This window comes from Neomonachus schauinslandi, chromosome 8 (assembly GCF_002201575.2).
Source record: "Neomonachus schauinslandi chromosome 8, ASM220157v2, whole genome shotgun sequence".
In the NCBI taxonomy this organism is placed as follows: domain Eukaryota; kingdom Metazoa; phylum Chordata; class Mammalia; order Carnivora; family Phocidae; genus Neomonachus; species Neomonachus schauinslandi.
In genome coordinates, this window is record NC_058410.1 from 38,943,956 (window position 1) to 38,958,372 (window position 14,417).

Here is a 14,417-nt window from a genome sequence, read left to right on the forward strand (position 1 = left end):
GGAGGGAGAATCAGCAAGAGGGAAAGACATCAAATTAAGAAAATACAAACTAAAGCATTAATTTACTAGAGTCATGGAAACTGCATATTGCATCTAGTTCTAGTGGAAAGAGAAAGTGACTCAAGTATGAAAGGAAACAGCAGAATTCTGAAACGGTTTTCAGTGTTTTAATCACAAGAGAAGAAGGCCAAACTCCAAGTGGGGATTCTCAGATACGGCTGTAGTTCTCAATCAGAGCTGTACTAGAATACCATAGGTTCGTTATTCCGGGAATAGGGATCTTCAGCTTCTGTAAATCATGTATAATAATAGAAGAATATGCACACTGGGTGTTATACGTAAACAGTGAATCATGGAACACTACATCAAAAACTAATGATGTAATGTATGGTGATTAACATAACATAATAATAAATAAATAAATAATAAAATAAAATAGAAGAATGCAAACAAAGTAAGATTAGAGGCATGGCTAGTCAGCTCCATTATAGAAAAAGGTATGTGAAGGTTCCTGGAAAGTATTTGCCACAGAAAGAAAGGCTACATATGACCTGGGTATTAAAGGTTGAATTTAAGTATAAATTCTTCCCAGGACTCTGGGTAATCTGTTGTGTTTCTTCTCGATACCTTGGTTAGAATCAGTATCAAGTCATAAATCAGGTAACAAATTTGCATATGCACAAATATCAAGATCTACACTGGGATCCTTTCTTTAAAGGACAGCCAGAAAACAAGAACTCTGCTGTTTAAAGGTTCTGGGTAATCTAAGCCTTAACAAGTTAAAGTATGATTAATGGACAAATACAAATGTCATCATGCAGGAGTTTGTTAGAGATGAAATAACTCAGGCCTCACTCCAAAGGAATCAGAATCTGGATTTTAAAAAGATCTCCAGGTGCTTCGTATGATTCTTCACCTTGATAAGCACTGGTTTGGTGGCTAGTTGCCTGGATTACTTTCTTTCTGCTTGTTACCACCAGAGAGTGCTTGGCCAGCTCCAAGAGATGTTGATTCCACTACCCATGCAATGGTGGAGTAGAAGGGAATGCTTTCAGGAGCTTTATTTGGTGGAGCTAGACAGTTACTGAAATCCACTTTATTAGGATTTGATTTCGTTCCAGGGATCACTGTTCATATGTCATTTCCCTTGGCTCTGGGGTGAATAAAACATGATCCCTACATTGAAGAAGGGACAGTTAAGTAGACAAATACATAGAACGTACTGATAAGAGCAACTTGTTGCACTTGTTTTATGATGTATCAAATAGGCTTATTTATAAACATCTAAAATGCTCTTTGAAGAATAAAAAATAAAAAATAAAATGCTCTTAATTGATTCTGTAATTCCTCACTGTTATGTAGTAGCTCAGTGGCCGACATTCTCCTGATTAATGATGATGACATATGGCCTTTTGGCAAATTGAAGTTTAGTAGGAGAGATGGAAATATAAGTAAATATTATAATACGGTGTGAAAAATAATTCCTAATTTTTTATAAAGTTATACAGAGATATTTAACATTTTTCTTTATTTTTGTTTACCTTATTACATTTTAATTCAGTAATGTGTGTATCATTTGACAGTCTCACATATCTCCAGTAAGCAATGTTATGCTGGCTCATAAGATAAGATAGGAGGGGCACCTGGGTGGCTCAGTTGGTTAAGCGACTGCCTTCGGCTCAGGTCATGATCCTGGAGTCCCGGGATCGAGCCCCGCGTCGGGCTCTGTGCTCAGCAGGGAGTCTGCTTCTCCCTCTGACCCTCCTCCCTCTCATGCTCTCTGTCTCTCATTCTCTCTCTCTCAAATAAATAAATAAAAATCTTTAAAAAAAAAAGATAAGATATGAGGCATTCCCACTTAATTCTTTGAAAGAATTTGCAATGACATTGGTATTAAAACATTCTTAAATGTTTTTAAGAATTCATAGTGAAGCCATGTGAACATGAAGTGTTGTTTTTCTTTCCCTCTGTTAAAATGTTTGAATTAATGATGGAATCTTTTGGGGGATGATTCATTTTTTTAATGGATAAGATTATTCAGGTATTAAATTTATTTCAAGTTGTATTTTCCAAAGAATTTGTCTTTTTCACCCTGATTGTCAAATATATTGGCTTAACTTTGCTCATAACATACTCTGTCTAATCTGTAGGGTCCTTTGTAATATTAGCAAAATGTGCTTTTACTTATTTTTCCCCTTGATCTCTTTTGATAGGGTTTTTAACAATTTTATTAATATTTTTAAAGAAACTAATTTGGCTTTATTGATTTCTTTTTCTGTTACATGTACATTGAGCTCTGGTTTCTTCATTATTTCAAACCTACTTTTGAGGGGTTTCCTTTGCTATACTAGTTCCTGGGTATGAAAACATAGATCATTAATTTTTTTTAACATTTCTTCTCTTTTAACATCTCTGTGGAAGGCCAAATGTTTTACTTCTTTAGCTTCATTGCCTTATATTTTCAGTTCAAAATATTTTCTAATCTCCCTTCCAAACTATTGAGTTTATTGGTTATTTAGAAATGTACTGCTTAATTTCTAAGCCATAGCAGATTTTCTAGCTTAATTCCACATTGATCAGACAATACCTGCTGGATAATTGCAAATAATTCTATATTTTCACTTTTCTATGTTTTGACTCATTTTATAATTGAATATTATTTGCGTCTTTGAAAATACTATGCATCCTTTTACATGGGTAGGTATAGTATTCTATATATGTTCCTTAAATGTGTTAACTGTGTTGTGTAGATATTTTAGGTCCTTTTTTGAATTTTTATCTGATCGATATATTCAGAGAGGAGTGTTAAAAATCTTCCACTGTGATTGTGGATATGGCTATTTCTCCTTTTAATTCTGTCCATGTTTGCTTTATATTTTTTGCAGCTAGGTTATTCTATTCAGGCAATACTGACTGTAATATCTTCATGTGGACTGAACTTTTTTATCATTATGGGCATACCCTCTTTATCTTTAGTGTTACTTCTGGCTTTAAACACTACCTTACCTGATATTAGAATTACATGATGTTTTGTGTGTGTTTAGATGATATATATGTTCTACTTTTTCTTACTTTTAAATTTAAATCCTTATATTTAAGAGGTATCTGATATATAACATATAGTTGGGTTTTGTGTCCTTATCCAGACTGATGGTCTTAGTCTTTTAAGTAAAGTATTTGGTTTACACTTAATGTAATTACTGATATATTTGACATTATAGCATCCGTCTTGGTATTTGTTTTCCTCTTCACCTCCTTGTTTTTTGTTAGTTTCTCGCCTTTCTTAGATTCACTTGGATTATTTAATTATTTCTATCATTTAATTTTTTCATCTATAGTTGGTTTTTTGCAGTTATGCTTTCTTTTAGTCACTACACCAGAAATTATTAATCCTTGAAATACTATAATCTACTATAAATATTATCTTTACCATTTCCTTGCTTAGAACACTTTAACTCTTTTCTACCTTTTGTGCTATTGTTGTCATGCATTTTAGCTCTACGTCCATTTAAATTCCAAAAGACTTTACTATTATGGTTTTGTATTTTTTTACTCATGTATTTATCCTTTCTATTATCTTTTTTCCTGAAATTCCACTTTTCTCTCTGGAACTTTTTCCCCCTCTACTTGAAGAACTCATCTTTAGTATTTCTTTTTTGTTTCATTTTTTAAAAAAATGTATTTAAATTCCAGTTAGTTGACATCCAGTGTAATATTAGTTTCAGGTGTACAATATAGTGATTCAACACTTCCATACAACACCCTGTGTTCATCACAGCAAGTGCCCTCCTTATATTTCTTTTAGTGCATGTTTGCTGGTAGTGAATTATCTTAGTTCTTGTTGCCTGAAAATAATTTTACTTTACCTTTATTGTTGAGACATATTTTTGCAGGGAATGAAATTCTAGGCTGCCACTTTTAAAGCACTTTAAAGGTGTCATTCCATTGCCTCCAAGAGTCATTGTTTCTGCTGAAAGTTCAATTGTCAGCTGTTTTGTTGTTTCTTGAAAGGCAATGGGTCTTTCATCTTTGATGGCTTTTAAGATTTTTCTCTTTGATTTTGATTTCCAACAATGATCCTCGGCTATACCTGAATTTGGTTTTCTTGATATTTATTCCACTTGAGATCTGAAAGTCTTCTTGAGTCTGTGGGTTTATGTATTTAATCAGTTTTGAAAAATTCTCTGTCATTGTCTCTTCAGATATTGCTTCTGTCCAATTTTATCTCTCTTCTCCTTCTGGAAATTCAACATTTGTATACTGAGCCTTTAGCTGAGCCCTATATTTTTCTGACATTCTTTTTATAGTTTTATTCTTTCCTTTCTGTGTTTGTTGACTCTGTTCTTTGTTTTGGATATTTAGTATTAACCTATCCTTCAGTTCACCAATCTTGTCTTCTAATCTTTCAGGAACTCATACACCTAATGAGTTCTTGCTTTTAAATATTATATTTTTCAGTTCTAGAATTACCATTTGATTCTTTATAAAGATCCCGAATCTGTGAGGGTAAATTGTTCATCTTTAAATATATTATCTCTTCATCTATAAATATATTATCTCTTAATAATATATTAAATATATTATTTTCTTCAACATGTTGGTTTTTTAAAGTCCTTACCAGGTAATTAAAATATTTGCATCATCTGTTGCCCTGCCTCAGTTATCTGCTTCTTCTTCACATTCGGTAATGAGGTTCTCTCTTTTAGCATGTGTAGGAATTTTCAATTGCCTGATATCATGCACAAAAATAAATTGTAAAGACTAAGATAATGCTATCTTTGTCTGGAGGTGTTTCCCTTTTTCCTCAACAAGACAGATGAAGCAATGGCTGATCAGCTTATTTTAATCAAGGACTATACTGAACTGAGCCTGGATTTTAGCTCTGAAAATGTTTGTAGTACCACTCCTTTGCCCCTGGTTCACTCTACAGATTTCTCAACTATAAGTTGAGTTTATTCTGTAGAGCCCCACTCTTATCTTCAATCTCCATTCTGTAAGACTGCCCCAAATTTTTTACTCTGCCTTTAGTATTCCTATTTATGTTTTTAGCCTTACAGAATTCACCAATTCCCTAAAATAAAAAAAAAAAAAAAAACCTCTAAAACAAAACGAAACAAAAAAAACAACTGTCCATGTGCTCGAGGACCTCTCCCTCAAAGCTATCCTGATTTATACATAACCCAGAAATAGTCACGTAGGGGTTCAAAGCCTGGATTCTTAGCATCCTTCTCTAATCAGAATCAGCAAATGCCCCCAGGGTATAGCATATTTAAGAAGTCAGCTCATCTCTTTGTGGTTACTTACCTTTTCAGAATATCATTACTTCACTTCACTACTGTGTGTGAATTGTTGGTGTCTGAAATTTATAATATATACACACATAAACACTATATATTTTTTTAAAAAGTCAATTTCTTGCTTCATCTCATAGTCAAACTATAAATATTCCTGTAGGCCCCTCTCTGCCAAATTATGTTTTTTCCTCTTTTATTCATTTTTCAAAATATAATTTGCCATTTATTTTCTTCTCTGAGTCAGATGTGAATTAAGAAAGTTGGATTCTTTGGGAATAATAAAAAATCCTCTTGGACATGTTGAATTTAAGGTGACAATGGAATTGACATGACACCAAGAGAAAGTTAGAGGTGTGGTACTTTAACTTAGCAACAAGGTCAGAACTGAAGATATAGATCTGGTAGATATATGTGCAAATATGATAATTTAAGTTATGACAGTAGATGGCATTTTCAAGCGAAAGAATATAGACAGAGAAGTAGAAAGGTTCAAGGACCCTATTGCTCACTTTAGGGGTATTAAAATGAAGTGGAAAAAGTAAGCAAAGAGAACTGAGGAAGTAAGAAAATAGGCAGTTTAATTCAATACACTATTAAAGAAAACAAGAGAAGAGAGGCAGTGATGGTTTTACCAAATTACAATACGTTGGTTTATTTTTAGTTGGGGGGCAAGATTACATTATATTTAATTCTTAATTACATGTAGGACATTTTTATTCTACATCCTAAAGCAAAATCCTTCATTTCATTGGGAAATGAAACATTTTCCTATTAGTTTAGTAATAGTTAAGTGAAGTTTTCTTAGACTATATACATTTTACAGTAAGAAAAGCAAAATAAAAAAAATCCAATCAATTTTCCTCTTTATATTTGTTAAATTTAGTGTTAAATAAATTATAAGAGGTATTCTTTTTTTTTTAAATTATTTATTTATTTATTTGACAGAGAGAGACACACAGCAAGAGAAGGAACACAAGCAGGGGGAGTGGGAGAGGAAGAAGCAGGCTTCCCGCCGAGCAGGGAGCCCGATGCGGGGCTCGATCCCAGGACCCTGGGATCATGACTTGAGCTGAAGGCAGACGCTTAATGACTGAGCCACCCAGGCACTGAGGTGTTCTTTTTTATGAATAATTGCATAGATATTTTTATTTCTTGAAGAACAGCACTAATTCAATTAAAAATGACTATAGCAGGTTTCTCTCCAAACCATCTTTTTCTGTATGAAATCATAAAAGCAAATTTTGATACAAGCACTGATTTCATTGAGCAGAAAATATCCAAATTATCAGATACCTCTTTAAATGAATAATTTTTTTATAGAAAGAATAAAACTGGGATTGTTGCAATAGTACATTTTTTTTTCCTACACAGTACTTATATCTGGTTTTAAGGATTTATTCCTATTGCCTATAGTGTGTGACAGGTTTTATCTTCTTCTTGTCTCTTACATTTGCAAGGGTGCAATTTTATTCCCCAAAGCTTAGATAGCCCACATTCTTACATGGCTTTTTAATCCATCAAATTATTAAAATGAAAATTTATATCTAGATCTTAGAAGCGACTATCAAAATTATTAAAATATCATGGCTTTCTAAAAGTTGCTATTGAATGTGTTCATTCTGAAACATACACATCACTAATTGCTTTAGGCTATGTTTAACTAGATAAGTATCTGATAAAATAATGAAGACTGAGAGATATGTATCTGCATCCCGATTCTCAAAGGGTTAAACACAAACAAATTGGGTTGTGTTAAGTGTTAATCAAACCCTTAGTTACTCCTTTAGGCTCTGTAAATTTATTTCTAAAGACAGGTGCATCATTCTCTAATGTTGCCCCATAAATTACAAAAGTAGAAACTAAGAGCTCAAAATAGTCATATAAATAAAAGTGTTAGAATATAATTTCAGCTTCAGAATAATTTACAATTGTATCACATCCAATAGGATACAGATTTTTACAGATAACCTGAAGACCACTATATATTTTCCCTGTGTATTACTATTCAAAACTTATTTCATAAATTTCATTTTCCCAGGTACTGAACCTAATAGGTGAATTGCCATATTACATGTGTTTTCCTTCTAATTGCTATGCACTTTGAAGTTCAAAATCTAGACTACAGAACAAATAGCAGATCTCTTCTCTTTTCAAAATAAGTTAACTCAGTTGATAACTGGGATTAAGTCCCATTTCTCTCTATTTGATATGTGAGCAAGAGAATCACAACTGCCCACAATAATACAATGCAACAATAAGACTATTTACATGAGGAGTTCACAAAACTATTAATCCAATAGTCCAAGTCACATTTAATGTTCAAAGGCAATTGCCTACAAATTTCGCAGACGCTTTGGGTTGCAGACTAATGTCATCTCTGTTTTCTTAACAGAACATCTATTAAAATATCAACCGAGGGGCGCCTGGGTGGCTCAGTCGTTAAGCATCTGCCTTCGGCTCAGGTCATGGTCCCAGGGTCCTGGGATGGAGCCCCACATCAGGCTCCCTGCTTCGGCCGGAAGCCTGCTTCTCCCTCTCCCACTCCCCCTGCTTGTGTTCCCTCTCTCGCTGTGTCTCTCTCTGTCAAATAAATAAATAAAATCTTAAAAAATAATAAAAATAAAAATAAAAATAAAAAAATAAAATAAAATATCAACCCAGGAAGTAACACACTGTAGGATGTTTTAGGATATTTAGTTATAACACTAGCATCCAAATAATTAATGTAAATAAGGTAGAAATAATTATCATGCAATATAAATGTTTATTTGTTGCTATCATATTATGTACTGTTTTACATTAATTCTCATTACTTTGTCAATTTCACTGAGACAAAATTTTTAAAAAGTAGTTTCTCTGGTTGATTAGTTTTATTTTCCCTTAGGTCTCATGAGAATAATAATTAAAATATACTAATAGATAGTTTAATAATAGTGTTGGGTTTACACAGAATTTTTGATGAACAAAATATATTACTTATATAACTGTAGGTACTAAAGAAACTGAAGATCAAACAGGCCAGGCCTGTGTGTCATATTATTGTGAGTAAGCCATTTCATCACTGAATATATACACTGGGTTGGTTAATGACTCTAATTTCTGGATCGCTCCTAAGTACATGGCATATAGTTTAGCAGAGAAGATACTGTGGGAAATGACAACACAAAATTCTGAACTCTAATAGGTAATAAAATGTGCCTTAATATTTGGCCACTTTTTATCACTTCTTGCCTATATCCATTACGAAGAAATCACCTATTTACAAAACGTTTTATGGAAATAAACACACTTCTTTCACTTAAAAAGACTACAGAATTTCCTCCTTGATACTATTTCCCAATATTTCTCCCTCAGCCTCAAACAAACTGGCCCACTTCCATGGTCAAACTATTTTTATTTATTTTTTTGGTGGAGTGAGGAAAAAACAGCTTATATTCTGTAATCTAAGTATTATCAACAGTTTCAGGAGTCCCATTTTTGAGTTTTCATATATCTGTACATTTTTCAATCACCATTGCCTCCTTCTGGCGCTGCATTACTTGAAGAATGTGAGGCAGCTGCAGAAGCTAAAGAATTAAATGGTATAAATACACCTTTCTCAAACCCTTTGAGTAGCAAAGGGAGGAAAAAATTCAGTACAGATAACTATATAACTTTGCCCTTTATGGTTTTCCTTTAGATTATTTGTTAAAAGGAAATTATTAAATTTTCATGTGCTCTGCAGAATCTTGCCTTGGTTTATAAGATGAAAAGAAAAAGGGAATGTTAACTACTTCATTTCCAAGGGATAGACACTACCTGCCTATGTGCATTAGCAGAATTCTTAGTCATTTGGGTTGCAACTGTCTTGAACTACAACGTTTTAGGATGTGCCCTCACTGTGGATTCAATGCCCATGTCGGAGGTCAGGAGATCACAAGCTTTATTCTGTGCCTGCAGTGATCACGTGGTGAAGTGAGCACAATTACAGAACATTTCTGCAGCCGGCTTGGCTCAAATCTCCCTCTCTCCTCCTTTATATATATATGATATATATTATATATATATATAATTTATATATATGTGATATAAATTATATGTATATATAATTTATAAACTCCGATCTGCTAGATTATTTTGCTCAGGCAATATATCTGAACACATGCCTTCCAATTTTTAGGGTGATTATTTAAAATAAAAAATATCATTAAAAATCATTCTAGTATGGAATTTCTCTGAACAAAGTAGATTATAGAGCAGCAGGGATGTATAAATTGGGTAAGAGATTCAAGTCTTGGGAGGCAGGTATGCTTTTCTGGTACAGAGGAAATGTGAGTTGTAAGCAGCTATCTTGTCTGTGTCCTTCCTATGCTCACCTGAACAATTTCTTTTCCTTGGTCACGGTTTCTTCGGGAAAGGATTGCTTGCTGCCAAGAATGATGAGGACAATGCCCGGCAAGAATCATAGAAATGCCATCTACCAGCACAGATTTTGCACAGTGAGGACGTGCCCAAAATCTGATCCTAAAAGCACAGGTTCCAGAAGCTTTGGTTCTATCTCATCCCCAATGTCACCTCCTACTTTATCCTTCATCATTTGCCATTCAGCAAAATAATCAAGATTATTTATACTCGTTATAAAGCCACATCACAGTCAAATAATAAACTTCCTTGAAAATGCTCAGAGTGCTTTGTGCAGCTCCTGTATGCTAGATTACAAATGTCTGTTATCACCACCCCCATCTCCCACCCTCTAAAATATAAAGCCCTACAAGGGTATTTCCTGGCAACTTTTTAGCTCTTTTTACCCTTTTAAGCAGGCTATCATCTCTGAGTTTTAAAAAATGTCAACATCTTTGCAGGGTTTTTGTGCTCTAATAAGGAAAGGGTATAGAACATTTTAAAATCTGTCTTTAAAAGTTAATATGAAGAAGGATAAGTTTGCAACTCTCCCAAGTATCTTAAGAAGGATTTACTACTACTTTGAATGACTATCTCATTTGGCTTATTTGCTGGTAATTGCATTCCAATAGAAGAAGGATGCTGGTTTTAGAGATCTAAAAACTACATTATTTCAATAGCAAAAGCATTCATGTTAGAAATGTAACAGTAATATACATACATAAGCAAACATAAACACGTTCACATGAGGATAGCACAAAATAAAAAAAAAAAAAACCTATGTGAAAAAGTATGTTAAGTCTTTCCTAGACTATTTATAATTAATTATACCCCTCTGGTAACAATTTTATTCATCTAAAATCCATTAATTGTTTGAATTATTGCATTGCTACTTGGGTCCAAACAGGAAAACCTCTAGGACAGTAATAAGCAAACTAAGTAATTTCAAAAACCTTCAAATTTTTCAAAATGAAAAAATTCCTGTTCTGCTTCAGAAATCTCTCATCAGTCAATGTTTTAAAAATAAACAGCATAGTCACTGTAATAATCATTATTTCACACTAGTTTTGTTTAAAAATAATAAAAGCACGTTTTGTGACAAACTAAAACATATCTTTGATGGTAGAAAAGCAGATATATATGTGAGGACATCTGTCAGTTTACCTTCATTCGAGGTGCATCTAAGTGACAAGAGCAGGGTGAAACTCTGCCTTATTTAGGAAGAGGCTTGTTAACACACTACTGATGACTCAGGAAAATCAGATGGCAAATTACCTTTGAGAGGTCCCCAGCCTCCAAATAGAAGCAGATAATAAACACATTCCAGGTAACCCAGAGGACTAGCCAGACAGCATACTGTAGAAAAAGCAAGAGAGAAGTAACATAAAATTAACTTTGAATCAGCTGAGTAAGATTTAAATGGAACTCAAACTTTTGAACACCCAAATCTTAAGATTAGTGGAAAATATTAGATATTACTTCTAAGGAACAGGCTGAGGTGCACATTTTTCTCTCTGTTGATTTTTTTCTCACTGTTATGGTCTCATTATAGCCCAAACTTGCGTAGGGATAACTTTTAGACTTTTATAGTAGTAGCCCACATTTACGTTTTAAGTGGGGATGATTATGTTTCCCAGATATCTAATAAAATTGGATACACCAACAGATATACCAAATAAAAATCATCCAAAAGAGACTCATATCTTCCTTTAGCAAAATCAACCCCATGCTTGATAATATACAATCTTTCTCCAAGTTATCTGGTGTCATCTTCAAATCAGTCCCCATGCCTCAGTCCCATCTAACCAGCTTAATTCTTTGGTGTCTTCCTTTCCTGTCTCTCTTCCCTTCTTCTTTTATTCTCTCATGATCTCTCATTACAGCGACCATTGAGTTATTATCTCTGATTTTACACGGTTGGCTATTCAGTGTGTTTTCATCACTTATGACAAATTTTTCTTACCAAGATATAGTCCTCAGCATTTGGTCAACTAAAATATATTAAGCATTTAGAGGGCAACATGCTAGACGGACACTGAAAATACAAAGACCAAAGATAAATTCTCCCTGAATTCAAGTCAAGTGACAGAGACAGATAAGAAGAGATGATTCTTATACAAGAATCATAAAAAGATTAGTTGAGCACAAGGAAGGAATATGGGAGAAGTATACAAACTATCCTGAGAAAAAGTCCTGCAGAGCTTAACAGAAAAGATGAAATACCTTCCATAGAGGTGAAGCAAGCTATTTTGTGGACTTTACCAAATAAAAGTATGGAGGTTATAAGGGCTCTGATGGAAAGTGCTGGAAACAAAGAAAACATCAGGTGTGAACTCTACAAAATAAGACAAGAAGATATCATGTCTTTTCTCTGCTAAATAAATTCCAATGGCTCCCATTCTGTACATGGTGCAATCCAAAATTTTTATTTCATAGTTCAAGAACCTCCATGATCTTGTACATGTTATTTTTTCAGACACATGTTTCAGTTCATCTCTTATGTCATTAGGGATTACAGGCACATCAGATTACTTGCTGTTGAGCGGACACAGAAAGCTATTTCTTACTTCTGTACCATTTTGTATATTATTCCTCTATCCTTTAATAATTTTTCTCTTCCCTAGGTACTCCTTTACCACCTATCAATATTTTGGTTTTTCACCAAAGCTCAATTTAAATATGGCTTCCTGAGTGATAACCAGTCAGAACTGACTTAGCCCAATGAGTAGTGCTTAGTGCTCCAATGAGCTCTTGCTTGCCTCAATTTGATTCTAAATGTCTTATATCTAACTATTTGTATATTTTCCTCCAATGTCCAATCATAAGCTCCTTGAGAAAAGGGGCTTTTTAAAATGTATGTTTATATCCCTAAATTGTTAACTTTGTACACAACAGGCTTCAGAAAGTATTTTGCTAATCAATGAACGAATAAGGAATAATACAGAGAAAATTTTACTCTTTTCAGATGGAGAACCCATTCTCCTGTCCCAGACCTGGTTTTAATGAGAATACTATGATCACATATGTAGTGTGAAGAGTAAGGGTCCTACATGATCAGTTTATGTAATAATAAATAGTGACTCAGCTGTTTTCCAGATGATGGATTTACCTTACTGCTGAATATGTATATTGTTCAGTGAGAATAAATTAAGAGCAATAAACTAAATGGTCCAAGACATAAGAAGGAGTTTGAGAGTTCTGTATGAGGTAAGGGCTGGGGACTGGATATAGGGTCAGAAACCTAAATAGGCTGCAACTAGGAATGTTAGTTATAAAAAAGAGATCCAATGAATATTTAAGTTTGCACAGTATTGCAAAGTGTATATTCATCTTACAATTTAAAAAAACACCAAAAATCTAGACTTATTTGACTCTTCGACAGATTTGGATCAAAGTTTTAGAAATATAATGAAGTGTTGGGTCATACTTTAAAGGTAACAGGTTAAGAATTAAAAGTGTTTATAGTTTCCAGTGACTTGGTTTAAGTGACTTTATAAAAGAATAAAAGAGTGACTGACTGAAGGGTTTTTTTTTTTTTTTTAAAGATTTTCTTTATTTGACAGAGAGAGATAGTGAGAGCAGGAACACAAGCAGGGGGAGTGGGAGAGCGAGAAGCAGGCCCCCCGCCGAGCAGGGAGCCCATGTGGGGCTTGATCCCAGCAGCCTGGGATCACGACCTGAGCTGAAGGCAGACGCCCAATGACTGAGCCACCCAGGCACCCTGACTAAAGTGTTTTATCCTATCCTTTGTTCATGGTGATACACTTCTCCCACCTTATTTATGATGGGAAGCCAAATAAGCAGTATTTTCTAAAAGCCAAAGTAGCAGAATTAGGGACACGTGGGTGGCTCAGACGTTAAGTGTCTGCCTTCAGCTCAGGTCATGATCCCAGGGTCCTGGGATCGAGCCCCGTATCGGGCTCCCCGCTCAGCGGGGAGCTTGCTTCTCCATCCCCCTCTGCCTGCCGCTCCCCCTGCTTGTGTTCCCTCTCTCGCTGTCTCTCTCTCTCTCTGTCAAATAAGTAAATAAGATCTTAAAAAAAAAAAAGAATATCAATGTTGTAGTTTTTCATTTTCACAATCGAAATTATATTTTAAGCTCCTTAAATGCTGAAAAGGTTTTCTGCATCCTTGAGGTACATGTCATAGGCACTACTTCAATATTATATATTGAATATATAATAGGAATTTGACTTTTTATCCAGATACATTTAGACATTATCTACACTTACTTACCTTAATGTGTATGTGCAGATCAGATTATTTCTGACTTAGCACCCTACATAATTATAAAGCATTCTATATCTTGCCTTATGAGCTGCTTTTTTATTTGTATTTATTAGTAATAACTTTTTTTAAAGATTTACTTATTTGCGAGAGAGAGAGGGAAAACGTGGGGGGCAGAGGGAGAGGGAGATTAAATTATACTTAGCTTGGTTAAAAAAACAAGCTGAAAATTTATTTTTCAGTCCAAAATCAATAATTTTATGAAGGATAGGTGAGATAACGGGTCACAAGCAAATGAATAGCACATAGAGATTAAGAACTTGAGACCTAAGCTCAAGCTCTAGTCAGTTGGGAGCTCTGTGGCTATTTTCATGCCAGATGGTCTCACTACACTTTAGTTTCCTCAAACATAAAATAGCCTTAGTAATAGGAGCAAACACACATAGTTTATATGAAGATGGAATGACAGAGTGTTTGAAAATAGTCAGTATTTGAGTTCTTACTACCTGCTGCCAT

At 34.1% G+C, this 14,417-nt stretch overlaps 1 protein-coding gene across 2 annotated transcripts in view; it reads right to left on the bottom strand.

The window, feature by feature from the left end:
* The window catches only part of NKAIN2 (sodium/potassium transporting ATPase interacting 2), a 996,525-nt gene that overhangs the window by 445,923 nt on the left and 536,185 nt on the right, over window positions 1-14,417 (bottom strand). Inside the window, exon 3 of one of the 2 annotated variants that reach the window (XM_021693163.1) lies at window positions 10,950-11,030. In XM_021693163.1, coding sequence (XP_021548838.1) covers window positions 10,950-11,030 — 81 coding nt within the window. Of the gene's footprint in view, window positions 1-10,949; window positions 11,032-14,417 lie in introns of those variants that run through there. The other variant, XR_002480490.1, reaches the window with a different exon arrangement.